The sequence below is a fragment of the Aspergillus sclerotioniger genome (assembly GCF_003184525.1).
Source record: "Aspergillus sclerotioniger CBS 115572 chromosome Unknown BO94scaffold_10, whole genome shotgun sequence".
Lineage (NCBI taxonomy): Eukaryota > Fungi > Ascomycota > Eurotiomycetes > Eurotiales > Aspergillaceae > Aspergillus > Aspergillus sclerotioniger.
In genome coordinates this window covers 1-25,960 of record NW_020291000.1, presented here as the reverse complement: position 1 = coordinate 25,960, position 25,960 = coordinate 1, and the positions used below count along the sequence as shown (strand labels likewise).

Below are 25,960 nucleotides of genomic sequence, written 5' to 3'. Positions count from 1 at the left end.
CGACTGCCGACCGTGACGATCCCTACCCGAAAAGGAAACATACCGCCCGCAATCGAACCTCGGCAATTCCCTATCCGAGGAATCTCCTCTCCTCCCTATACCATCTCAATCCCCTCAATAACAACCCCATCCATATCACCAATCCTCACTAAACTCTCCCTAGCATCCGCCATGGCCCCCACCGAAATCACCTTGAAAAAGCGCCGCACACGAAATGACTACATCTTCCACCAAGTCCACCGAACAAGATGGTTCGTCGTCCCCTCTCCTTACCTCCCCATCCCCATCCCCATCCCCATCCCCAAATCTAACCCCTCAACCCCAGGTTCGACAACGACATGTACGCCCACCTCAACAACACCGTCTACGCAATGCTCTTTGATAGCATCATCAACACCTACCTAATCACCCACTGCGGAATGGACCCCTTCAGCATCAACAACAAAGACCCCGCATCCACATCCGCATCCACATCCCCAACCAAACCCTCCCAAGTCGGGATAATAGTCTCCTCATACTGCGATTACTTTGCCTCGGTATCCTTCCCGGATGTATTGGACCTCGGGCTCCGAGTCACGAAACTAGGGTCGTCGAGCGTGACCTACGAAGTGGGGGTGTTTAAGCAAGGGGAGGAAGATGTGAAGGTGGTGGGTGGGTACACGCATGTGTTTGTGGCGCGGGAGACGATGAGGCCGACCAAGGAGGGGATGGAGGATGGGTTGAGGAGGAGTCTGGAAAAGTTGGTGGTTGGTGGTGGTGATAAGGCGAAGTTGTAGTAGGTCGGCGCTTCCAGCTGTCTATCTACTATCTACTATTGCTTTCTGGTGTGGTTGACGATACTGATGATATTTATTGGAGATGCCTGTTCCTGGTGAACGGGGGATATAGATATGTAGACTTTTGTTTTACTCTTTCTAGCATGAACCTGAATGATATATGACGAGGTGCCCTGGTGGCATTTGGCATGTGGCGGCAGAGGTACGCATAGTTGATCAAGGTTACTCATAGTAAAGAGCTATTCATAGCCTTATCTATTATAACTGATGAACCCCGAAACATTCCGATCCCACAGGGTTTGTCATAGGACCAGTCCTGCAGTATCAAACAGATGCTCCCGATATGATACGTCTCATGCAGCTGTCATGTCGATCCCTTCCCCCATTGCTTTATCCGGACTTGCATGCACTAAACTTTCCCACAATGTCTACCGAGCACCATCTCTCAATTTTGAGCTTCGAATGATCAATGACAAATATCGACGCTCATACTAAGGTAATAATAGACAATCCTTCCATTCCATGGTATTGTTCGCCGAAAAAGCAACCACCCGAAAGGTGAAAAGTACAAAATATATGGGAAGTATAACGGACAGGAATAACAAAACAAATATCGCTAAAACCTGATAAAAGCGCTCTATCGCAAACTCTATCCGGTTTTCTATGACCTTGACCCAAACGCCATCGTCGCTGTGTAAACAAGGTCACTGCAGAAAAGCAGATTCATCCCAGCATTACAGGCTCATATGCTAATGTCATCATGAAAGCGCAAAAGAAAAGAAATGAAACGAAATAGAGCCACAAGTACACCACGCTTGAACGCAGCCCACATAGCAATCGAACAATAACAGTCGTGTTCACTCGTGGACGGCCAACGCATGTTCTGTAGAGGCCAGCTACAGAATAGCATCGTGAAGTCGAAATGTCGACAGCAAAAAGAAGTTTCCGGTTCATGCCAGGATCAAGTCGATTTGTTCGGGAGAACGCTGGCCCGGGAGACATTGGAGCTCTCGGGGAACAGCACCCGGCGCATGGTGCCCACTTCCGCATCGTAGTGCCACTTCTGGTAGGGACCGGCAATGAATTTGCCCTTGGCATCCCATCCGGCAACCCAGGTAAATCCGTCGTCAAGGAGAAAGAACAGGAACTTTTCTGGCTTGGCCCCCTCGCTGGTTTCCACCGAGTGCCAGCGACAACGATCTTCCATTTCGTGTTCAAAGACGTACCGGTGGAGGATGCGGCAATAGACAAGCGGAACAGGCACCTTTTCGTCGGCATCATTGCCGTCCTTGTAGACGAGATGCCATCCTCGACCCGGGATGTACTTGTAGATGCCAGGAACTGGACTGTCCCAGTGTTCCTCTTTGTGGATAGATCCTTGGATGCGCTCCCCACGCTGGAACCAGTACGTGGGGCAGAACACCTTTCGCAGACAGAGAAAGAGGTTGGGAGCCATGGTAATGAAGAGTGATGAAAGACTTTTGGACGACACAATGTCGTGAGAGGTTGAAAACTTCTGAGATGAAGAACGGAGATCAAGAACGCTCGCTTGCTGATGGAGAAGATATCAAGAAAAAAGAGGAGTTGCGAGTAGCAACGGCTGGTTATAAGTCGACGTGCATATTGAACAAACAAGCAATAGAACCTGAGAGTAAAAGAGGAAGGAGAGGAAGATGTCAGGCAACAATCAATAATCGCCGATTGTGCCCCCAAGTGCCTCAAAAGAGGAATAGGATTCGTCGAGACTGCCTCCGATGGGACTGCGTGGTGGTCAGGGGGAAGGCAAGAGCGAGATGCACGACACGCTGTAACGATGCGGTGTGTGCCAGTGTATATGTAGACGTGCCTGGCGACAGTCTAGGCCCCAGGAGGAGGACAAGGTGGTTTTGTTTTTCTTTCTTTCGCGAAGCCGGAAGGAAGCAAAAAATCTGGATTGAGACGGGCTTTAATGATTGGAGTTGGGACTGATCGACAGGTCGAGTAGACAAGGAAGCTGGAGAGAGGGGCCGGAAGACGCCTAAAGCACCAGGGGTAGGCGTAAACAGCTCTTTCTTCTAAGATTGGCTTCTTAGAACCGCATGGTGGCAGGCTGGCTTCTGACTGGACGGGAAGTAGGAGGTAGTCCTTTAGTATGCCAGTCACATCCGACGTATCTGGGAAAGAAAAAAAAGGAAAACGGCGGCCACAGGATTGGATTAAAAAGAGGCAGGAATAAAGGTGGTGCGCGCTTCTGGGGCGGTCTGAGGTCAGACCGTCAACCCCAAAAGGGACAGGACACGAAGGAAAAGTGGGTGGGTGGAAAAGGTGGAAATGGTGGAAAAGTGGAAAATGCAAAAATTTTCTTTGATGTCACGGGCTAGACCACAGAGAGAAGGCGCCCGTCATCCCAAACGGTAGCGTGGGCAACTGGACCTTTCCGGGGCCTCTGGTTCGAGCATCGGCGGTTCCAATGCTAATCAGGCCCTGCAACAGGAAACCTTGACGCGGGAAACCCGAGCCCCACGGGATCCACCCCTCGGGCGATATTTTAGCTTTCTTCCTGCTGCCTGTCGCCGTTCTCCGTCGCGCTTTTGATATCCCGATCCACAGCTGGGTGTGGCAGTGGCAGTGGGAGTGAGAGTGGGATGATGTATGATGTATGATGTTATGATGTATCGTCCTTGCTCCTTGTAGATAGGTGTCAAACCCGACGGAGCTGAAGGTGTCTCATGTCTCTCCATCACATCATCTTGTCGATCCGCTTTCCTAAATTACCTCTGCCTCCGGTGGCTGTGCTGATGGCGCACACTACTCCCGATGGTGACTCAGTTCCTTGCTTGGTGGTTCTCATCACCACCACCCCCCTAGCCATATCACCTGAAGAACGTTGTAAAAAGCGCTCCATCTCTGGCGTTCGAGACCACTATCACAAAGTAGCCTGATCTTGGCTCTCATTCTTGGACTGAGTCTCGATCCTCTCCTAGTTGGATTTGACTTTCTATCCCTTTCCCTGATGCTGCTGCTGTTGTGTTGGTGTTGTTGTTACACACCATGTGGCTATCATGCATCGCTAAAATAGCTGGCTGTGATCTGACGATCACGATATCACTAGTCCGAGTCTCCTATCAGATTCTCAGCAGATACGCACACAGTTGTTGCAGGAAGATATGGTCATCACATTAGCCAGCTTGGCGGAACCAAGGCGCATTCTTGGACTCGAATCACAGAGGCCAGGTTTATCACGGCCTTGCCGTGTTGTTCATGCAGACAGACGGCCATTCCACAGCTCCTTGTTCTGCAGTTAACCACTGGACCAGGATCAGGGCATCTAGGTTTGCTCAGGCCCCGGTGCTATCAACCCGCGTTATGGCGGTGTCATGACCGACAGGTCTAGAGTGGGAGGGGGTTAGTGGGTGGGTGGATGAGTGGTTGGAAAGAGAGTGAGTCAACAGAGGCTCGTGAACGGAGGTCGCACAGATCAATGGTCTTCCGCTCTTTCCCATGCACGAAAAGAAGACGGAGAGGCCCAAGGAGGGGCAGGCAATCCCGTGATTGACGGGTGGACGGATCGTCTTGCTCTTGGCCTTCACATTCCTCTTGAGCTTACTCCATACTCCAGACAGCCAATTCCCCACTCACATACTTTTGGAGATGTTATCGCGCTATCTCGGGCATATCTCCCACGATAGGCTTCTACTAACTGTTTAGTCAATAACGCCATACAGACCTAGTATAAGACCGGTGGTCTATCGTCCGAAACAGGTACTAGGCATCTACACTGACCCATCTCTAAATAACGAGATCATCTAGTAACACTCTAACGGGTTGTGCACACAGGCCAACTTATGCAAGCAGTGGGTGTGATATTGGATGTGGGAGTTACTTCAAATTCCATCCCTCAATTAATGATTGTGCCTGGGCTCCGGGAATCGCTGCGCCAGCCGTTGGTATTTGACAGCGTCGCGGAGGACCATTCCTTCGTTCAACTGGGTGGTCTCCTTCCGGAATAACTCCTGCCATGGGGTTTGGCTTTCCGGCATATCGTAACCCCCGCTTGCTTCTAGCTTGTCCTTTCGCGCCTTTAATTCGTCTGCGGGGACAAGGATATCTACACGTCGCTGATTGAGATCCACCCGGAGCCGGTCTCCATCCCGAAGAAGAGCCAGGTTGCCACCCGCTGCTGCTTCAGGACTGGCGTTCAGGATGGATGAGGATCCTGAAGTTCCCGACTGCCGTCCATCGCCGATGCATGGCAGTGACTTGACCCCCTCTCGCAGGAGCCTTCCCGGAGGGTGCATATTGACCACCTCAGCTGCGCCAGGATACCCTAGTGGGCCAGCCCCGCGCATCACCAGAATACTTCGGCCATCAATGGGCGTGGAGGGGTCTTCTAACCGGTGGTGGTAATCTTCCGGTCCATCAAAAACTACCACATTTCCCTCAAATGCATTTGGATCGGCGGGATTCTCGAGGAATTTCTGCCTAAACTCCTCGGAAATGACGCATGTTTTCATGATGGCGGACTCGAACAGACTACCTTGCAGGTGAAGGAAGCCAGCATCTTTGAGAATCGGGTCGTCATATGCTCTGATCGTCCGGCGATCCCAGGTATGACCCCCACGGACGTTTTCTGCTACAGTATGGCCATTGCACGTCACAGCATCTGCATTCAACTTGCCTGCGTCCAGCAGCTCCGCCATGATAGCCGGCAGCCCTCCTGCTCGGTAATACTCTTCACCTAGCAGCTCCCCCGCAGGTTGCATGTTCAGCAAGAGAGGAATGTGAAACCCGAGACGGTCCCAATCATCCAGCGAAAGGTCCACACCGATATGCTTTGCGATCGCGTTTATATGAATGGGGGCATTGGTACTCCCCCCAATTGCCGTGTTGACAACAATGACATTCTCAAATGCCTCCCGGGTCATGATATCGCTTGGCTTGCGATCAGAATGTACCATCTCGACAATCCGCAACCCGGTTTCATAAGCGCATTGGCCTCGTTCTCGGTACGGGGCAGGAATGGCAGCTGACCCAGGTAGCGCCATTCCAAGGGCTTCTGCAAGCGCATTCATAGTGGATGCCGTACCCATCGTGTTGCAATGGCCTACTGACGGTGCACTATCGCAGAGCGTTAGTCCGAGCAGACGTACGTTTTAAAGTTCTTGACGTACCCGCGGGAAATGTAGTCAACGAATTCCTCCGTGTTAATCTCTCCTGCAGCGTGCATCTCTCTACCTTTCCAGACCACCATTCCCGAACCAGCCAGCTCACCTTTCACATAGCCGTTGAGCATTGGACCAACATTGAGACATATAGCAGGGATGTTCTGGAATCGAAGTCAGTCAAGCAGTGGTGGAAGAGCCAGGCGCAATCCTCGAACGTACGACAGTGGCAGCAGCCATCAAGCATGCCGGGGTGGTCTTGTCGCATCCGGTAAGAAGGACGACGCCATCCAAGAAATACCCATGAAGGATTTCAACGAGGCTGAGATAGGACAGGTTTCGATCGATGCAGGCGGTGGGTCGCCGACTGGTCTCCTGAATAGGGTGTGTCGGGAATTCGAAGGCGATTCCTCCAGCAGATCTGATACCTTCTCGAACCCTTTTTGCAAGCTCCAAGTGATGGCGATTGCACGGAGCTAGATCGGATCCGGTCTGAGCTATCCCGATGATAGGCTTGCCGGACATGAGTTCCTCCCTCGTCACGCCATAATTCAGGTAACGTTCAATGTATAGGGCCATCATTCCCGGATCATCTTCACATTGGAACCACTTCGTGGACCGCAGCTTACGTCCGGCTTTCGATGTGTTGCCCGACGATGTTATTTTCATCGACACCAACGCTTTTTCGAGCTCCACGGTTCTTTTGCGAAGAGCGAGCAGCTCTGCTTCGCAGTCCTCAATATTGACAACCCCCTGGCTGCCATTCGGGCTGCAGGAGCAGCCCTCGCACGAAGCTTGCGACTGGCACGGCATGATGTATAGTAGATTGTTTATCGAGAGAACGCATGCACTGAAACACTGCCAAGACAAATCGATATGGCAAGAGAAAATGGAGTCAGAAGGTATGCGTCGTCGGTATAAGATCCTTGAGACGCTGGGTTGAACCCGGGATTGGGCCGATGCCGACTCAATCGGCGGAGAGTCTCCGAGTCGGATTAGCCGCGGCCGAAAGGGACCTAAAAAGGGGTGGGAAAAGAAGCAAATAGAAAAGAAATGGGATTCGGATGCCCAACCACGGTGGGCGAGCAGACCATTAAATAGCAGCGAAGAGAGACACTTGAGGCGTGGATGGGAAACCAGTGTTCGGGATTGAGCCTTGGATCGCGTGGCTCTCGGCTCGGGTTGGCTGGCTCAGGCCATGGAGATGGAGCCCTTGGGAGGTGTACCCCACGCTATATCCATGGGGGCACCACAGGGGGCCTGGAGAAGGGCATGGGGGTTCCTTCCCTTTCACCCCCTCCGTCCCACCGGAACCGATTCTTGGAATCCCGTCATATCCGCGAGCGATCTGTGCCATTCAGATGATCGCATGTGGCATTCCGATCGGGACGATCGGGCCATCCATTATCGAATCATCCCCGATTCCCCAGTATTCTTCTTCCTTCCCCACGGGACTCGGTTCGACTCCATACATGACTCATATGATTGCCGTCTACCTACACGAAGAACAGACTTGTTCGCACTTGACGATCATCATTTCCATAATAAATATATTCTCATCGATCCATTCATAACAGTTGACCCGAAACGCCCACGATGCGAGAGAGGAGCTGGTCCAGAAGCAGCCAACGAATCTATCATCATGAGGTGAACTAGCAAAAAGGTATAAAGAAGAGCTAAGAGGTACAAAGAAAGGATAAAAATGCGAGGAGACTATTGAGTCGCACACTGAGCAGTTGTCTCGCCCTCATCGTCGTCATCCTCCCATGCAGACCCCCCCTCAGGGTCATGGGCTCCGAAATCATCCAGATTGCCCTTGGGGTCGAACTCCACCTCGTCCACCGTGTCGGCCTGGATGGGGGCATCTGGCTTGGGCAGAATCTCCCTAAGTTGCTCCAGAACAGCGGCACTGGGCTTCCATTTGGCGTCGGGGAACTTGATGTTGACAACCAGGTACAGGTCACCACGGGCATCGCCGCGCTTGATCGGCATTCCTTCCCCAGGAACCTTCAGGACCTGGCCCGGAGACAAAACCTCACCGGGGGTCTTAGGGTGCTGGATTTCGATTCCCCGACCGTCAAGGTGCTTGACCACCACCCGAGAGAAGCCCGTCAGAGCCTCGGCCAGTGTAACGTCAATCGTAGCCGTCAGATCCGGACCAGCCCTTCTGAACGTCGAGTGCTCCTCTTCCACCAGATGAAAGACAATGTCTCCGGGTTCCTGACCGGGTACTTGATCGGCTTCGCCCTCGAGGATGATCTTGTCTCCTTCCCTGATCATGGAGTCAGTTATTTACCCCAAAGTTACTACCACATATGATTAAACTCACCTCGCCCCGCGGGGGATGTAAATTTCCAACATCTTCTTCGCCTCAGTGGTCTTCTGTCCCTTGCATTTCTTGCACTTATCCTTGTCCGTAAAGTAGTCGCCGGCTCCCTTACACGTGTGACAGGGCACCATGGTCGGAGACACGAAGTTTCCCATCGGTCTCAAAATCTGCTTGTAACCTGCAGAGCATACATGTTAGGTTGAATCACTGCACCAACTCCAATAGACTTACCTTCACCATCGCAAGTAGCGCATTTCCTCGCCGTTGCCCTCTCCTTTCCTCCTTTGCCATGGCACAGAGAGCAAATCACGTTCTTCGTGCTCGCAAACTTGACCGTCTTGCCCTTGTAAAGATCCTCGAGGCGAACTTCGTACTTTTGCTCCTCATTCGGGCTCTTGCGCGGCTTACGCCCATGCGGGCCGCCGGGCATGCCTCCCATACCACCCATGCCGCCCATTCCACCCATTCCACCAAACATCTGCGCAAGAATATCGTCCAAGTCGGGACCCGCGCCCATGCCAGGCTCGCCGGAGCCGTTGAAAGCTCCCATTCCATGGGTATCGTAGATCTCGCGCTTCTCTTCATCGTATAGAATGTCGTAGGCTTCTTGCACGGCTTTGAATCTGACCTCTGCCTCTTCTCTTTCGCCTTCGGGGACTTTATCGGGGTGGCTTGCTAGGGCGGCCTGGTTGGAAGAAAGAAAGATAAAGTCAGCTTCGGTCCGGCGTATATCCTTATTCGACATAACCGCACATACCTTGCGATAAGCCTTCCGGATTTCATCTTTGCTGGCACTGTTGGAGATGCCCAAAACCTCTGTATTCCATCAAAATTCGATTAGCTGCCCGTGTACGCATTTCGCTTCTTCCGCGAGTTTCGAAATATATACCGTAGAGGTCAACGTCAGCATTCGTCGACACTAATTCCCAGGCGTTAGCATACCAGCAAACAACTTTTTTTTTTTTTTGGTGATAGCGGAACACTTACTGATAGAAATTACGGGTGAGAAAACCCCGACAGTAGCTCTAGACAGAAACTGAAGTAACTGGGTATCAAAAGAAGATGTAAACAAGTAAAAAAAAAAAGACCAGTCACAAGTCTAAAAGCAGGGTGTCTGGCGAGGATGCGAGCGGATGAGATGAGCAATCGCGATAGAAGCAGCAAACGATAATCCTGACAATTTATTGCCGCCAGATCCAACCAATCACAGTCCCCACAATTGCCCGGCCGCCTTTTCTGTCGGATTTATCGCGGTCTCCACCGTCTTGTTTTCCCCGGCTTCGTCTCAGCTTTCCGTCACTCTTCGGTCGCTTTTTTTTTAAGCATTGTTAGCTCGGATCCAGCCCTCACCTACAACAATGAGGCGTCCAATGCCCTCCATCTTGGCCCGTCGGCCGTGGATCTGCACCCAATGTCGAGCCCGCTATTCCTCCGTTGCGCCGGCTTCGAATCTCCGCGCTGGCAATAAGAAGACCAATCTCCCTACTTCGCCTGCCAGAACTCGATTCGCGCCTTCTCCGACTGGGTATCTTCATCTGGGGTCTTTGCGGACAGCGCTGTTCAACTACCTTCTGGCGAAACGTACGGGGGGCCAGTTCCTGCTGCGCATTGAGGATACGGATCAGGTTCGGTGTCCAGTTGGTCTTGGTTTTGGGGGCGAACTAGGGCTAATGGGTGATGGCTGCAGAAACGTACGATTCCGGATGCTGAGCAGAGGCTTTATGATGATTTGCGGTGGGCTGGGTTGCACTGGGATGAAGGTCTGCGATCCGCGTGGAAGAATGCCAGATCAAGTCGCATTTGCTGACGGGGACAATTGATACTACAGGCCCGATTGTCGGAGGTCCGTATGGTCCTTACAGACAGGTATGGTCATCCAAAGGAGAGAATGCTCTGATATATAGGCATTTACTGATGAAGCTTCTTTTAGTCCGAACGCACCGCAATCTACCGCACACACGCGCACGAGCTGATCCAGAACGGCCACGCCTACCGCTGCTTCTGCTCCGCCGACCGACTGGACGCTTTCGCCAGACATCGCAGCCAAGCTGGATTGCCGGCCGGTTACGATAGAAAATGCGGCGAGGTTTCCGCGGAAGAGTCCGAAGAGAGGGCGGCCAATGGCGAAGCTCATGTTGTCCGGTTGAAGGTGGAGGGATACCCGATGTTCAATGACCTAGTGTACGGCAAGACGGGCCAGAACCGCTCGCCAAACAAGTTGGATCTTATCGAGCGGGTGTACGATGATCCTATCCTGATCAAGTCCGACGGACACCCGACCTACCATCTGGCGAACGTGGTGGATGATCATTGCATGAAGATCACCCATGTCATTCGAGGAACGGTAAGCGATACAAGGAGAATCAGGAATGCAGTGGCAATCTCACACATTTCCTAGGAATGGATGCCCTCGACCCCGCTGCACGTCGCTCTCTACAATGCCTTCAAGTGGACGCCGCCCCAATTCGGCCATGTACCTCTACTCGTGGACCAGACGGGACAGAAGCTCAGCAAGCGCAATGCGGATATCGACCTCACCTTCTTCAAAGACACCCAGGGCGTCTTTGCGGCGACTCTCGTGAACTTTGCTGCCCTTCTGGGCTGGTCACACACCCAAAAGTCGGACATCTTCAATCTGGAAGAGCTGGAGCAACTCGTACGCTCTCCAATTCATCCCCTCAAATTACACCCCCTCACTAACCGCAACCCAGTTCAACCTCAAAATCACGCGCGGAAACACAGTCGTCGCCTTCGAGAAGCTCTGGTTCCTCCAGAAGGCGCACGCCCAACGCTTCGCCGCCACCGAGGGCCCCGAGTTTTCTGAAATGGTGACCAAAGTCTCCCAAGTGGTCGAGAACACCTACTCAGCCGAGCAACTGTACGTCTCCATCCCCTACCCCAACCCCATTCATCCAAACTAACCTCCCCAGCGCACCCATCCTCCAACCTCGCCCTCTAACCAACTACATCCCCCCACTCCTCCGCGCAGACGCCAAATCTTACACCAACGCGTCCGACTTCGTCACCCGCAACTCCACCTTCTTCACCACAACCCTAACCCGACCCCCCTACACCCCAGCCTCCCCCACCAACACCATCCCAATGACATCCCTCCACACCGCATGCGCAGCCCTCACCCTCGTCCCTCCTTCCCACTGGACCCTCGAAACCCACCGCGCCAACATCACCGCCTACGACGGCACCACCACCCCCACCACTCCAGCAGAATCAACTACCCCCGAGGAGGCCGAAAAGGCTCGCAAAACAGCCGACAAAGCCTTCAAAAAGGAACTCTACCACTACCTTCGTTGGGCCTTGTCCGCCGGTGCCCCGGGCCCGGGTATCCCCGAGACAATGCACATCCTCGGCTACGACGAGACGATGCGTCGACTACAGGAGGCAAAGAAATCGACGATGAATTTGGTGCCCGCGCCGACGAGGAGAGCCAAGCAGGGTCCTGAGTCGTTGGGGACTGATCGGTCCTGGATGGGTTCGCTGGCGCCTTCGTCTTAGTCTTCATCTAAGCTCAGACAGATGGAGATGGAGTGTTGTATATGCTCCGCTATGCGATGCAGTGAGTGTATGGTTATCTATCTATCTACTTAGTTGGAGGATAGCTAGTTGGCTATATGTGGAGATAGATAGTGTACAAGTAAGTATGAGTGTACAACAAATGTAAAATAGAACCACTCCCGCCCTACTACCTTAATTCCACTTTCCACTCTCATACTAAACCAAAACCTACTACTACGGATAAACAAACGCCACTCCATAAAGGTTAAACACTAAATCCATTTCTAGGATGTAATAAATAAAGCGACGAGGCTAAAGTAAGACGAACGGCAGACGATGCACTGATATCACAACACAAATGGAAGATGAAAAGATGAAAGATGAAAATGAAACATGCCGGGGACTTGTAAACTTGTACACGGGTCCATAAAAAAAGATAAAAGCAGTCAGAGAGCCACACCAAGAGATAAGAGGAATATGCAGAAGCATGTGCTTGGGGGAATTGTTCCAAAAGGAAAGAGGAAGAAGAATGAGAAACAGGATTGATTCTCAACACCAACCGCCCCATCTATCCCAGTCCGGGTAGAGTAAATTATTCAACATAGAGCAAAAACATAATACAAGAAGGAGTCTGGTTCTCCGCAGTTCTTTTCTCTTGACAACAGGTAGCGACATCTGACATAATGTCGTTGATTGTTGTCGTCCTGAACGTCACGCAGTGAGCGGCAGGGAGCAAGGGAGTAAATGCGCTGGAAAATCCAAGATTCGACATCAAAAAGAGCCAGAACATAACGCGAGTGGTATAATCCCGAATTTTAACAAAGAAATTAAGATGGTTAGCTGAGCACAATCGCTCGAGTCGTTGCCGCGAAGAGTTCAACTATTAGTGGCATGGTTTGTTTCAAAGACATGATGACAGAAATCAAGGGCTTCAGGATCGTGAAATCGTCAACGTTGAGTCGTCTCATAGTCACGTTCTTCAGGAGACACCTGAAAGTCTCAAGCAGGTAGAATCATTACGTCAACGAAGGGCTATGAGTCGAAGGCCTCAATATGGCTCCAGCTCGTCGGCCCATTCATCACTACCGCCTGCGCGAACCATGTGCCCCATCGGGTGGGCCGCTGGCTCATCCGGACTTACGCTTCGGATGCCTTTGGCCTTTTTGCCTGCGAGGGTGCGATTTTGGCTTTCCTCAGGGGGAGCCAATCGTTTCCCGTGAGCAGCACGAAGTTTAGCGTAATAAACATCGCTGGCGTCGACTTCAGAGTCCGATCCATCGTCAAAAGTCTCCCAGTTTTCAGACCCCGAGACTGCAGTCTGGATCGTGGAGGAGTTTGATACTTGTCTCGGCGCTGGCGGAGGCGCGCGTTGCAAATATGGATTTGGCTTCGGATATCCTTGCATCGAAGAGTTCAAGGATAGCGAAGACGCTGATGATTGTGATGATTGAGAGAATCCAGTGGATCGTTGAGAGAAGGCGGAAGAGCTAACGAAGGAACGCTGGTTGCGATCGTCGTATACGTCCTCTGGGCTGACGGGTCGAACGAATGCATTGGACAAGGCGCTGGCAGACCGTGGCGGCTCAAAGAGGTAGGCTGCGCGATCTTCCCTCGATTCACCACCGGTCAGGGCCCTCATCCTCGGCGGTGGTGCACGAGGTGCCGGCATCTTACCGTTCACTGTGCTGGACGAATAGGTGCCTGGACCTCCCCGGCGTGGGGAATTGCTTCCGTGCGGCATATTGCTCAAAGGAACACGGGCCGGGATTTTCGAGGGCGATTTGGCCCCAGCCCTAGTAGAGGCCCCAATGGTGTTGTATTTGGTGGTCGGATGCGCTGTGGGCGTCTTCGAGGCCGAGCGAGGCGGAGGCGGCCCTCGCATAACGCTGCCAGGACGAGAGCTCATCACACTAGCAGGGCGAGGGGGCTGCGCTTGTACCGGACGCTTTGTAGTGGGAGTGGGCCCCGGAGTCTTCGACCTTGGAGGAGGCTTTGGAACCACTGGGGTAAGCTCGTCGAGATAGCGTTCCCCATGGACGAGGAATGGCCGGCCATACTCATCCTCCCACCTCTCCAACTCTTTGCGCAGGTCACTCTCCACCTTGGGCAGCTCCTTGGAGATCCTCTTTCTCATCTTCTCTTCCCTCAGAAGCTTTCCGGGGTCACGTCTCTCTCCTTTAACTCCACGGCCCATCAGACGGGACGCGTCCTGACTCGAGACTGCCAGAGCTTCGCGTTCCGCCAGAAGATTCTTATGCTTCTCGATGAGCTGCAACGTCGATGCGCGTTGTTCCTTCAAGGCCTCTAGCCGTGTGATCTCCGCTTCATGTGCCTCTAGCAAGGCGTCGCTGCATACATCAGAGAAGGCGGGCGTAAAGTCGAGCATCTCCTCTTCCGAGAAATAAAGGCTGTCCCAAAGTTCTTGGAGCCGGCATCGGGCATCTTCCACGAACAGATGCAGATTCTGTCTCTTTAGCTCATTGAGGCGCTCCAATTCCTCCTCAAATTCATTAATGGTCCGGAGCCCACAGCCACGGTTCGCCGCCAGGAACGCCTTTCTATCGCAGTCTTCGACTCCAAAGCGTTCCCACAGCGCTTCAACGGCATTCTTGAGATCCTTCAATTTGCGCTCACGACCGCCCTTCTCTTGCAGAAGCTTTTCGCGCTTCGCCATCAAGCCGGCTAGATCCGATTCGTGGAGACCCAACTGCTCTGGCGACTCGCGGTAGAACTTGACAATGTTGGAATCGGTCTGGACCTGGGGAGTTCCGAGCTCGGCCCACAGCTTGATGATCTCCTCGCAGGTGGTCTGAACAAATTCCAAGCGTCGGTGGTATTCTTCGTAGACGCGGGTGAATTCGCTGTCGAGCGCAGTAACGTAGGATGGAGAGAGGTCAAAGCTGGGTGGGATAGTGGAACCGGGAGCAGTTGGAGGAAGGTCAATGGCGACAATAGTTGTTTCAAGATGTGACGAATAGGATTCGAGCGCTTCAACAAGTTCTACCGTATGTCAGTGACAGAGCACCTTCTGGCGCTCGGAAAAGGGACTTACTCCTGACTTGCTCAAAACGCTCCTTGTGCAGTTTGTTCAATGCGCCGTGTTCCTCTCGGAGGAAGCTGAGGCAGCGATTCAGGGGATAGCTGACGCGCAAAGCATTATGGTCAAGCTGATACTGTCCGTTCGCCTTTTCGTCAACCAGAGACTTCTCCATATGCTGGATCGCGGTGATGAGACGCTGCGCCTCATCTTCCATGTCTTTCTTCTCACTGTAAAAGATCAGTTTTTGTATCGGAGTAATTCCGGTTCTCCAGAAGCGCGTACTTATTGACAAGCTTGAGGTGGTTGTTCAGCGTTTCCGACAAAGCGCTGAAGAGCTGTTACAATGTTAGTCGCAAGATGCGCTACAAACATCAGACACAACCGACCTCTGCCTCTCTCGAGTCGCGCTCATGATTTGGGACACCGATATCATCATATATTCCGTGCAGCTGAGAAACGATATTGTTGACCTGGGTGGTCAGATAGCTTGTGTCGACCGCCATGGTGCCGTAAATCCCAACGCCCGAACCAGGGGGGTTGGTTGTTGACTAGCTGATTGGCTTAGGTTGGTTTGTTTGAGTGCGCGACCGGAAACAAAATCGCCTTTAAAGGGCGGGGGCCAGCGTCATGTAAGCTCGGGGGCGGCGATGCGCCTGGAAGTGGACGACTGCAAGAAATCAAAACAGGCAGGATCGAGACGGCGGTTGACAGCGAGCGCCTCACGGGAGGTCGAATGGCATCTGCGAGAACAAGGGACGACCCGCCAGATTCATGAACTGGTCAACCGGATGCACGAGTATGCAAGGGTGACGGGGGGTGGAGGTGATCGAGGCAGGCAGCGGTGGAGGAGAAGGACAATAACAATCTCAATCTCGGCCTTCTTGGGGGTTTCTGTTCTGCAGCCGCAATCCCGATCCGCTCGCCGCCCAGTTGCTGCTTTGGGCATGTCACCCCGTCGTCCCAGCAACCGCTGACTCAGCCACCCACCGCCCTGTTCTGCCACCCTACTGTCACCGCCCCAGCGGGTCCAGCCACAGCTGTCCTGCCATACTAACTACTACTATTACTCTCTCCGACTTCAACAATCCAGATCACCCCTCCACGTCATCCCATTCAATAGCGCCTCTTCTTCCCTCGCAGTGGATCCCTTCCGTGACACCTTCTCTAACAGCCCCATCCTCAACCCGACCACACTCACCTCCATCCATCACCATGCAGGCTGCACAGCAGTCCTGGGGTCCGTACTCACCAGCCCCGATCAACCCCGCGGTACCAAACTAACTTCCATTCCAGAGTTCGAAAATGCCATCAGCCTCATAGACCCGCAACGAGACACGCTCTACCAATACGATGAAGAAACGCACAAAGCCCTCTCCGCCGCCCGCCCCTGGGCCAAAGACCCGCACTACTTCAAATCGATCCGGATATCAGCCGTCGCACTCCTAAAGATGGTCATGCACGCACGCTCCGGCGGCTCCCTCGAAGTTATGGGCCTCATGCAAGGATACATTCTCCCGGAGACGTTTGTAGTGACCGACGCCTTCCGACTCCCCGTCGAGGGAACCGAAACGCGAGTCAACGCCCAAGACGAAGCCAACGAATACATGGTGTCATATCTGCAGTCGTGTCGGGATTCAGGGCGGATGGAAAACGCCGTCGGTTGGTATCACAGTCACCCGGGATACGGATGCTGGCTATCGGGAATCGATGTCACCACCCAGGATATGCAGCAGCTCGGCGGGCCGTTCGTTGCTGTGGTGGTGGATCCCGAGCGGACCATCTCGGCTGGAAAGGTGGATATCGGTGCCTTCAGGACGTTCCCAAAGGATTATACCCCGCCTAAGGGTCAGCAGGATGACGATGGGTATCAGACTGTGCCGTTGAGTAAGGCGGAGGATTTCGGCGCGCATGCTTCGCATTATTATTCCTTGGAGGTGTCGCTGTTCAAGAGTACCTTGGACTCGGAGATCTTGTCGCTTCTGTGGAATAAGTATTGGGTCGCTACGCTGAGTCAGAGTCCCCTGTTCACGACGCGGGATTATGGAAGCAAGCAGATGGTGGATTTGAGTCAGAAGGTTAAACGGGCCACGCGAGGGATTGAAAGCAATGCTTCTCGAGGTAATCTATCGCAGATCAAGGATCAACAGGTGGAACGGGTGGCGCGCGATGGCCAGCGGATTGTGTCGGAGGAGGTGAAAGGTCTGTTGGCGGCGGAGGTGAAAATGAAACTCTTCCAGGGCATTGGGGAGGGAGACAACACGGAGACATGAACCCGCTCGACGATGAGAACCCATGGCAGCCTAGAGCAGCTCTACGAATGATGAGATGACCCAATTGACGCACACCACCTCTCGCTGTGTAAATCGAGCACTAAAATCTAGACTTCCAACTACAACTGTCCCATCTGCAATCTTGTACATCCGATTACCATTCGTAGTATGTATATAGCAGGTGTATATATCCGGAGAAGAACAGGTCAGTACAAGGAACGAAAGGGGGTAATCATGAATTGCCCAAAGCCAAGGCCAGTCCGTCAGTAGCCTGCGTCATGATGTATCATTATCCGAACCGTAAACGAGCCTCTTTATGAGATCACAATCAACACCAGGTGAGAGACCACGAGAGCAAGGAGAATTTGTACAGAAAGAGAAAGGACCAAGCCATTGTACAGAGATGATATAGTCAACACAGTATGCAGGTATTCAGTAAAGCCGAAAATGCGCTGGACCGTCAAGGTGGACTGAAGACAAAGGAAATTGCAAAGTCGTATCGGAAGAGAAGTTGGTCGAGAGAAGAGGGACTGGAAGAGATAGTCTTCAGTTGCGAAAGGAGGGAATGGGACAAGGAACGACAGGGAAAGAAGAACCAGCACTGATAAGGGCTGCGCCGTCTTTCCTTACTCTAATGTACCATTGAGACACGGTTCGTTAGGATTAGAGGGAGGGATTGAAAAAAAAAAAAAAAAAAAAAGAACCAGCGGCCCAAGGAATGGATCGTCCACAAGTACTGTAGGTGACCAATGTGGCACAGTCGCTGGCGATGTTCCGAATGTCTTTCGAAGTCAGGATGACAGAAAGCCTTGCTCAAGCTTGGCGTACAGAAGTAGTCAAGTGAGGAGATAACGATCGTCCAGACGAAATCGAAAAACAGTATAAAAAAGGCCGCGTAAGACCCAGTTGAAGAGGTTGATTGGCCGTGTCGTAGAAGCGGCGCGCCTTGGTTTCGACCGGATCAGAGATAAGAGAGAGGAGCGCGTCAGGAAGAGCCTTCGGATCGGTATGTTCGTCGCTCGCAGGATCAGCCGCTCGAAATAAAGTTGGATGGCGCCAGTTGGAGTGAATTGAGATCGCACCATCCGACGTCGTCGTTGCATTTGATAGGCTGTCGTTCTCGTCTGGTCGAGTGAATGGCCGGTCGACAGGGGTGGCTGGGCAGCACGCGATAAGGAGCCCCGGCGGAGATGCGATGGGCAAGCCGGGCACTACAGGAAGCCCGATTCAGACAGCAGTCTACGTGGGAAGAAAAGCAGGTTAGTCTTCGATCAATCACTCAGAGGTCTTCCAGAGCTCAATATTTCTCGACAGATGGCCGCGCCTAGTGAGATCAACCACTGGACCGCGGGAACAGAGAAGGGACAGGGAAGGGGAAGGGGGAAAGAAGAAAGCAGAACAAGCGACTTGATCAGCGCGTCGACACCACTATGCTCGCGAGAGTCAAGGCGCTCATGTCTCTACCGTTTTTTGCATACCTCGCAATCTTTTCGTCTTCCCGCTCTCTCGGCTCGACTTCCAAACTCCGATCGTACATGTCGTGCACATCACCGGCATTCTGCAGATTACTAAGAATGTAATCCTGCAGTTCAGGAACCGGTTGCAGAAGATATGGGACGTTCTGATACTGCTGAATGTCGCGGATGACCTCGGCAGTTTTGGCGCGCTTGTTGAAATTGATCAACTCTGACGGAGTGAGAGATGGAATACCATCTTCGATGAACGTCAAATCCGTCAGATAGACACCTAACAGCCACGTTAGTATCATAAAACGGTCCCTATGAGGTTAGAAGCTCGAGCTAGACCGCATACCGAAAAAGGGGATACAAGGTGGATTGGCCAGATGCAGGGTCTCGCGATATTCGCCAAAGTTCTTCGTGCTCGCCATGAGCCGGCGCATTTGTTCCAGAACGGTGGATGTGCGTCCGCTAACCTGAGCCCATGTTCGTCCGAGTCGGTGAATCGGGGCCGTTCCAAGAGCCGAAATAATCGATGTCAGCGTAGAGTAATTGTTGAGAGCGCGGCATTTCTAGGAAGTGTCAGCAATCTCCCGTTCGACAAATATCAAAAGACGAGGCAGGTACATAGTACGTACATCTGCGACATTGACAAAGTGTTTGATGACGACGACGCGCTTTTTGACGTCTGATTGGTTGAGAATCATCTCCGCAACCCAGTTCGTCAACTGATTCGAATGGAGAATCAGAGCCTTCACATTCGTAGCAGGTTCCGGTTCGTCAGGCCCGACTTTCTTCTGCCAAGTCTTGTTCAAACACTCCGTGGGACGGATCTTCGAATAGAGGCGCGACTCGATGATGGTGAGCTGCCGAGCAAACTCCGTAGGGTCAATATCCAAGAACTTCAACTTCTTCATGTTCTTGGGGATGATCGGCGTCGGAGCTGCCGTTGCCTGTGTAGGAACAAGGCGCTTAACGGTGTTGTCTTGTCCCCTCAGCCGCTGCTCTATGACCGCCAACAGTTGCGGAGAACCAGGGGTCTTTGTAGTGGCGATCGAATCTTTGGTAAACGCATGCACGTGCTGAAGGAGCGCCATGTGGGGTTCGTCATTCGGCTCCATCCAGAAGTTCTCGAACCAACTCTTCAGGATATTGACCACACGGAACCGGATCGGCTTCTGTTTCCTGTCAACCCACATTTGCATTTCATCCGGGTTGAGGCCGAATGGGGGCTGAATGTTGAAGCGCTGGGTGAGCATCTCAAAGAGCTCCGACGCGGATGTAAACGAGCGGTAAGTAAGGAGGAAGGTGTTGTTAAAAGAAGCATCAAGCTTATCATGGCGTGTCAACTGTTCCACCAGCCCTGCCAAGGTTCCGCATTTCAAGGTCGGATTGTCATTCTTGGTATCGTAGAAGACTTCACCTTCGTGATCCGTCTTCAAAAACCACGGCGTCTCCTCTGGCTCACGGACTGGTTCTCGGAGCGGGGGTTCTCGGGGGATTGCAGCCGGAGGGGCTTGCCCGAAGAATCTTTGTGCCTTGTCCATATTTCGTCGCACCTTCTCGGACGTGCCTTCGACAGAGTAGGAGGACGGGATTCCAATAGACTCTGTAACGACTCCAGCTTGAGACTCGGACCGACTGTGGATTCCCTTGGGTCCTGGGTTCTCTCCGCCCAGGCGACTCTCCGCGCGGAAAACAGCAGTGGGTTCGGGTACTTGTTCGAGGAGCAGTGAAAGGGAGAATCCGATCTGTGAAACATAGTTCTCAAGCTGCCGGTGAACACCACGCACAGCATTCAAGCGATCATCCAGGGAATCACCGCGCAATTCAGCCCACTCATCGCCCAGTGGCGCCGAAACGGCTTGGCAGCTGAGAACGAAATCGGCAATGGCATCGTAGGTTCTCTGCTTCTGCAAGCTGAAATCGACCAACTGCGGATTCTGGAAGCTGGTTCCGAGGGGCGCCAAGTTGATGGATTCCACAGCTGAAATCCAGGGGCGAAACTGTTCAACAACCTTGATAGCAGCGGCGGAAACGGAATTGCCAATCTCTTCGTGCTCAGCGACCGTGACAATCTTCTTCTGGTTCAGTGTTAAGCGCTCTTCCAGCCGACGGATACTGCCGACAAAAGACCTCCTGAGAATATCAATCTGATCCAGAAGGGCTGCATCCAGAGTCACGGATGGTTCCGCTCGGGAATCACTTGCATCATGGTCCAAGAACGAGGTCGGACCCGAGTCACTGAGAGATACACCGTTGTTTTGCCAGCAACCGCCTGAGAAGCTCCCCACAACGAACCCAGGAACGATGCGACGGATGGTCTCGCCACGCTGTTGTCTTGCAACTTCGACATAGCCGTAGACTCCTTGCATCACGCCGTCTGCTTCTTGCAAGCATTTGTGGATCGAATCTGGCCCGGGCCAATCTGCGGCGGCAATGTGGGAGGACAGGACGAGTTTCGAGAATTTGGACATCATATCCCGGAAGTGGGGATACAGAGCCTTGTTCGTGGAAATGACGGATGGGTTTCCTGAGTGATTGTCGGTCGTATCCGAACCAGCCGCGAGCAACATGCGCAGATGATCGGATATATCTTCCGCTTTCCTCACATATTCCGAGCGGTCGCCGTTCAAGAGCGTCTGCCGATAAACCTCCACGGCGTGGCGCATATTATCGACAAGCAAAGGCCAGGTAAGCTGAACCGAGACCCCATCATCAACGAAATGTGACGGGACTTCTGAGGAAACCGAAGGCCTGTGGATGTGATCGGAGAGGGAATTGTTGCTGCTTGCGGCAGATTCGTAGAGCTTATGCAAGTTGAGAAGGGATTGGTGTGAACTGTTCCCATCGTTAATGGACTTGGTCGCCGACGGTGGATGCAACGAGTCCATGGAGGTGGCGGGAGAAACGCCATCCAAGTAGGACTGGCGTCTCCGAGACATGGAATCGCGAGAGGTGAGCATTAAAGACTCGCCCTCCGCTTCGGAAGCCGAACCATCGTAATCATCCTCGTCGCGCTCGAAGCCACGAGCCATCATCTCCGGCGGAGGTCGTGTCTGGTCGGGCACAAGAAAGTTACTGCGATCATAAGGGCCGGTCTCGTTTGCCGCGGGGTTCTCGAACGGCAATTCCATGGTGCTATAGCCGGTTAGAGTGTTGAAATAAAATAGGCGGCCATCTGGCGTCGCCTGTGGAATCCAAAAAGCGGCTTCTTCCTGCTCCTGGGGAGTCCCCGCACCCTCGATGGGCAGGATCGGCTGCGAGTCGCGCGGATTGCCTGCTGAGTCGACCTCATCACCTTCTAGCTCCTCCTCGTACTCCTCGCCGGCGCCTGACTCCGCGCTAACCTCTTCATTCTCATGAACCTGAACCTGCGACACTTGCTCTTCCAACTCATCCAGGTCGGTTATTACGGTGCAGTAGTTGCTGGGGAACCAGCCCCGAACACTGTTGTCGATGACGCCATCCCACCAACCGGTCTCGAGCTGGTTCAATACCTGGATAATATCGCCCCTACGGAAACTGAGACTGGTGTGGTCGTCTGCGTCATAGTCATACATGGCCCGCACGAACAGGGCCGGGGGCGGTTCGGGGCTGGGCGTAAAGCGCCCCTCGGTGGTCATCTTCATGGAAGAGATACGCCGGTTTGGCGATTGATCGGCAGCGAGGGCGGGCTTTGGGAAGGATAGGCTGTTCCCACGACTGCGCTGACCAGTAGTGGGGGTGGTGACTTGCTCCTCGGGGTACTCGAAAGCGGCCGTGTAGGTATTGGTCTTGGTCGCCAGCGCAGATCCGGTATCAACGGCCAATGGCTCTGCCGCCCGGGAATCGAACATCGGGTATCACAACGATTGACGGACCGAAAAAGAACGGAGGTGGAATAGGAATCGGCTCGCAGACGTCCCCGCAACGTATAGCTGGACGAGCTCAACGAAAGGCGTTGTTCATGACTAGTCGGCAGGTAACCGAAGAATGAGCGAACGAAGCGGAGGGGCGGTAAACGGAGTCGAGGTGGGTTGCAGAATAGCCTGCGGGAGTGATAGGTAGATAGCGGCGGTGGTGGTGGTGGTGGCAGGGAAGAGGGAGAGCGATATTGGGGGGGGTGAGGGAGGGGGGTACTGATTAGGATCAGACGGTGAATATGGGCACGAAAGTGAAGCCAGAACGGCGACAGTTCTGGTCTTGAGAATCCCGGGGTCAGTCTGGCATGGAGCGAGAGAAGAGAAGCAGTCAGGAAAAGGAGAGCAGCGGCAGATTGCAACTCTGCCAGGAGAGCGAGGGAGATTTAGGGAGGTTCCGACGGTTTACTAAGTCTTGGGGTGGTGGGCAGATTGGCATTATTGGTCTGGCTGGCGGTCGGGGGGACCCAATGGTGGAGTGACCATACCGCCCGTACCATACCGCCCATACAGCCATACCCGCCCGTTACCAGATGGACACGGCAGCCTTAATTCCTGTCACTTACAGTTTACAGTTTACACTTTACAGGATAGATACACTCTATGGAGTAGTGGCTACTCATTGTATGCAGTTGTTGGCTGTCAGTTTGATGTTTGTGTGGAGTGTGTATTTAGACACTGGAGTCTGGACAATCCTTCACCGTACATACTGCACACAGCACAACACAACTCAACACACTCTAAGCGTCTCCTAGAGTCCTAAGGTAGGTACAAGTCCGTGCTTGCAGCTCCGTTTCTTTTCTTTTCTTTTTTTATCCCTCAGTCAATCGCCACCCAACAGTGCGTCTTGAGCCCTCGTAGCCTATCATCAGCTTAGCGAGACCTCGTGTCTTACCTGAGTGAAGTGCCAAACCCGCGTGAATTACCCACGTATGCCAGAATACAGGCTCTTACGGCGGGAACAGCACGAGCCTTTTGAGGCTTCGGATGGCACCGTTCTCCATCACCCTCGATGCCTACCATTGGAAGACTGGCTGGGTAACCACTTCCCCGAACCATGGATGCTGTCAACGCGCTCCGTAGCAGGCAGATCCGTTATTGGCAGCAGATGGTGAGTACGTGCACATTCCGGACCCTAATGGGGTTCTTGGGGGTCAACCAACCTTGTTACCTGAGACGAGATTCGGTGACGGTACATCGGTCCAACCTGGTAAGTGGCCGTCACAGATTGGCTGGGCCAGGGGCTCGATATGAGGTGATCATTGGTTTATGAAGCGTGTAAATGTTTGGATAATTCCAGCCACTAGATAGATGTCTTTGGACTTTGGACTCTCTGGACCTCTTCTGGTCTCAACGATTCAACCGAGTCAGTCAGAGTCCACACCGCACGGCTGGTCCGTTCGATATGGAGGCATGTTCCGGTAACCGGTGTGATTAACTTCTTATCCATCCAAACCCACTCGGCGCGTCCATCTTACCTATCAGAGTTTCAGACTTCAGATTGCCGGGCCCTCCCAGTTTTGTTGTCCCCGTTTTGAGTGGGGACGTATCGTGACTCGCGCGCTGCACTGCAAGTGCTTCTGCAACGGTCAGGCTGGCCATTGGCGATATACTGGATGATCGAGAGTATGTACGAGAACACCATATTGATATCAAGCTCTTGCGGCTATACAGAGGAGCTATGCGTCGTACAGAGGAGATATACGGAATACCTTGCCATACAAAATCTGGTATCGATTGAGACCCCTGTCCATCTTCCGCCGCGGAAATGCAGGCTCTGGGTCTGTGTGCGCAAAAGCCACCAGGATTGTGAGAACGTATGATACATGATCAGTAACAGGACTTTCGTATCCTATGGTAAGTTTGCCTTGCCATCACCAGCTGTAGTTGCCTTAGGTCTTATGATTAATCTGTATGCGTAGGGATTAACACCACGGTACTTTTTCAATTGATCGATCATATAGCCACTGACGTCAAAGCAATAGTATAGGGACACCGTTTTGACATACATCAATTGAGTGAGATCCGAGATTCGAAGATACTGCACATATGAGGGCCAAAGGGTTCATTGTTGCTGAACCACTGCTCGATGACGATCTACTGCTGAACTGATTCAATCTACTTGGGAAATGATTTTCTTCAGAATCTTGGTTGTGACAATAACCGCCGCACAATCAATAGCTCAGTCGGAATTGAAATGACTAGGGTTCAATATCAACATGCAGATGATCTGCTGTCTGACAGCTAGCAGGGGTCTGTCATCTGCAGCGGTAGAATCCTTCAGCAGTAAGCACATTGGTAGTACTCTATTTCAGACTGCTTTGGTATGGGAAACACGAATCGATTCTCTACAAAGCTTTATAGGTATATGGTCAATACTTCGAGTTGGGCGAGCCATACATGAGTCATATGTTTCGCTAATAATGTACAGCTTCCCATGGTCATTGTCTAGAGAGCAGAGGGGACACTTGCTACCAACGATGAAGGGTTACTTCACTATGAGCATTGATGCCTATGACTCAATTGCTCAGATCCCCGATCCTTACGACCAGAATATCATCATTGAACCCTCTACTGCATCTCTAGAATGATGGTATTAATTTCCTGAGCGGAACAACTCAGCAGCTATTCCATTCCAAATTTCTAAATCTCCTGACTCGAATCAGCATTCGTCAGATATATCGGATATAAAAGTGACACATTCAACCTAAACCCATCGCTACTATCTGAACTAGACACCAGTCAGGCAAATTATTCAATATCATCAACATTAGCTCTTCGATATCTACATTGCATCTATACATATATAGCAAAACAGCGCTACTAAGATGCTTCTCTTGCTCTCTCCCTTTCAAACTGCCTAGCAGGCCATTAGACGACCACTTTTACACCTCAAACACCTTTTTCAACTCACTACATCGACCAAACAATATCCCATACCCCCCGACACACCCAACCTCCAACCCAACACAACCATTACCATCCAATCCAAATCCCCCATCCAGATACTACACCACCCAGAAATGAAGACCAACGCAGCGTATCATTACAACAATCCATACCCATACCCATACTCATACTCACCCCTTAACCCTCCTAGCCCCGAAAGGAAGTACATCCGATACCCCCTCCCCTCTCCTCCGCGATACCACTACCAAAGCAACAAGCAAAATAGCTAATCGGCCACAATCGGCTTTCATCCCGCCAAGCAAACCCATCCCATCCTTCCAGAAATTCTCACCCGGAATCCAAAATCCCTCACTAGCTGGATCCAGCCAAGACACAGACGCATCTAGCCACGTGCAATAACCACGGACTTCGGAAGCATCAGCATCAGTGTCAGACTCGGGGACTGATTTAATCTAGTCCCCGTGCTTCGGGGTCTAGTTACTTGGTTTGGTTGGTTTGGAATAGATATAAGCAGTATAGTATAGTATAGTATAGTATAGTATAGTATATGCAGAGATCCACTTTGATTATCGGGATGGGATGGATTGGTTTCCCGTTCGGGGATATTTCGGCCGGGATTTAT

The 25,960-nt window shown here is 52.4% G+C and overlaps 11 protein-coding genes across 11 annotated transcripts; 6 read left to right on the top strand and 5 right to left on the bottom strand.

Annotated features, from left to right (window-relative positions):
• The first annotated feature begins 119 nt into the window (after positions 1–119).
• On the top strand, positions 120–974 carry BO94DRAFT_564957 (acyl-CoA thioesterase). Its single transcript, XM_025614464.1, has 2 exons — positions 120–251; positions 326–974. Exons 1-2 carry the CDS (start codon positions 172–174, stop codon positions 774–776), a joined length of 531 nt encoding a protein of 176 aa, XP_025468637.1. The 5' UTR covers positions 120–171; the 3' UTR covers positions 777–974.
• Positions 975–1,737: 763 nt separating this feature from the next.
• Positions 1,738–2,232, bottom strand: BO94DRAFT_463346 (uncharacterized protein; the record flags this gene model as incomplete). Its single annotated transcript, XM_025608021.1, has 1 exon — positions 1,738–2,232. The coding sequence occupies one exon, from the start codon at positions 2,230–2,232 to the stop codon at positions 1,738–1,740; it is 495 nt and encodes a 164-aa protein (XP_025468636.1).
• Positions 2,152–3,119, top strand: BO94DRAFT_21077 (uncharacterized protein). Its single transcript, XM_025606155.1, has one exon. It carries the CDS (start codon positions 2,247–2,249, stop codon positions 2,742–2,744), a length of 498 nt encoding a protein of 165 aa, XP_025468635.1. The 5' UTR covers positions 2,152–2,246; the 3' UTR covers positions 2,745–3,119.
• A 1,538-nt stretch (positions 3,120–4,657) lies between these two features.
• BO94DRAFT_463178 (IlvD/Edd family dehydratase) lies at positions 4,658–6,730 on the bottom strand (the record flags this gene model as incomplete). Its single annotated transcript, XM_025608012.1, has 3 exons — positions 4,658–5,873; positions 5,927–6,081; positions 6,140–6,730. 3 exons carry the CDS (start codon positions 6,728–6,730, stop codon positions 4,658–4,660), a joined length of 1,962 nt encoding a protein of 653 aa, XP_025468634.1.
• An 869-nt stretch (positions 6,731–7,599) lies between these two features.
• Positions 7,600–9,366, bottom strand: BO94DRAFT_21082 (putative DnaJ domain protein (Mas5)). The gene is made up of 6 exons (XM_025606156.1): positions 9,234–9,366; positions 9,136–9,165; positions 9,004–9,062; positions 8,478–8,931; positions 8,247–8,424; positions 7,600–8,189 (listed from the first exon to the last, which is right to left on the bottom strand). Coding segments are annotated over exons 1-6 (1,281 nt in total). The 5' UTR covers positions 9,235–9,366; the 3' UTR covers positions 7,600–7,630.
• A 164-nt stretch (positions 9,367–9,530) lies between these two features.
• On the top strand, positions 9,531–11,938 carry BO94DRAFT_533768 (glutamate--tRNA ligase MSE1). The gene is made up of 7 exons (XM_025611394.1): positions 9,531–9,871; positions 9,934–10,006; positions 10,075–10,112; positions 10,177–10,590; positions 10,645–10,902; positions 10,958–11,124; positions 11,177–11,938. The coding sequence occupies exons 1-7, from the start codon at positions 9,617–9,619 to the stop codon at positions 11,757–11,759; spliced, it is 1,788 nt and encodes a 595-aa protein (XP_025468632.1). The 5' UTR covers positions 9,531–9,616; the 3' UTR covers positions 11,760–11,938.
• Positions 11,939–12,567: 629 nt separating this feature from the next.
• Positions 12,568–15,435, bottom strand: BO94DRAFT_21010 (putative microtubule associated protein (Ase1)). Its single transcript, XM_025606151.1, has 4 exons — positions 15,186–15,435; positions 15,082–15,134; positions 14,812–15,026; positions 12,568–14,759 (listed from the first exon to the last, which is right to left on the bottom strand). Exons 1-4 carry the CDS (start codon positions 15,300–15,302, stop codon positions 12,808–12,810), a joined length of 2,337 nt encoding a protein of 778 aa, XP_025468631.1. The 5' UTR covers positions 15,303–15,435; the 3' UTR covers positions 12,568–12,807.
• A 440-nt stretch (positions 15,436–15,875) lies between these two features.
• Positions 15,876–17,201, top strand: BO94DRAFT_513975 (Mov34/MPN/PAD-1 family protein). Its single transcript, XM_025609866.1, has 2 exons — positions 15,876–16,036; positions 16,093–17,201. The coding sequence occupies exons 1-2, from the start codon at positions 16,012–16,014 to the stop codon at positions 17,067–17,069; spliced, it is 1,002 nt and encodes a 333-aa protein (XP_025468630.1). The 5' UTR covers positions 15,876–16,011; the 3' UTR covers positions 17,070–17,201.
• A 1,125-nt stretch (positions 17,202–18,326) lies between these two features.
• On the bottom strand, positions 18,327–22,365 carry BO94DRAFT_592923 (putative cell division control protein Cdc25; the record flags this gene model as incomplete). The annotated part of the gene is made up of 3 exons (XM_025616160.1): positions 18,327–18,815; positions 18,882–19,098; positions 19,165–22,365. 3 exons carry the CDS (start codon positions 22,363–22,365, stop codon positions 18,481–18,483), a joined length of 3,753 nt encoding a protein of 1,250 aa, XP_025468629.1. The 3' UTR covers positions 18,327–18,480.
• A 2,178-nt stretch (positions 22,366–24,543) lies between these two features.
• On the top strand, positions 24,544–25,235 carry BO94DRAFT_20915 (uncharacterized protein). Its single transcript, XM_025606143.1, has one exon. It carries the CDS (start codon positions 24,648–24,650, stop codon positions 25,017–25,019), a length of 372 nt encoding a protein of 123 aa, XP_025468628.1. The 5' UTR covers positions 24,544–24,647; the 3' UTR covers positions 25,020–25,235.
• Positions 25,236–25,266: 31 nt separating this feature from the next.
• On the top strand, positions 25,267–25,796 carry BO94DRAFT_533764 (uncharacterized protein; the record flags this gene model as incomplete). Its single annotated transcript, XM_025611393.1, has 1 exon — positions 25,267–25,796. A coding segment is annotated over exon 1 (152 nt), but the record flags the coding sequence as incomplete, so codon positions are not given.
• Positions 25,797–25,960: the final 164 nt, after the last annotated feature.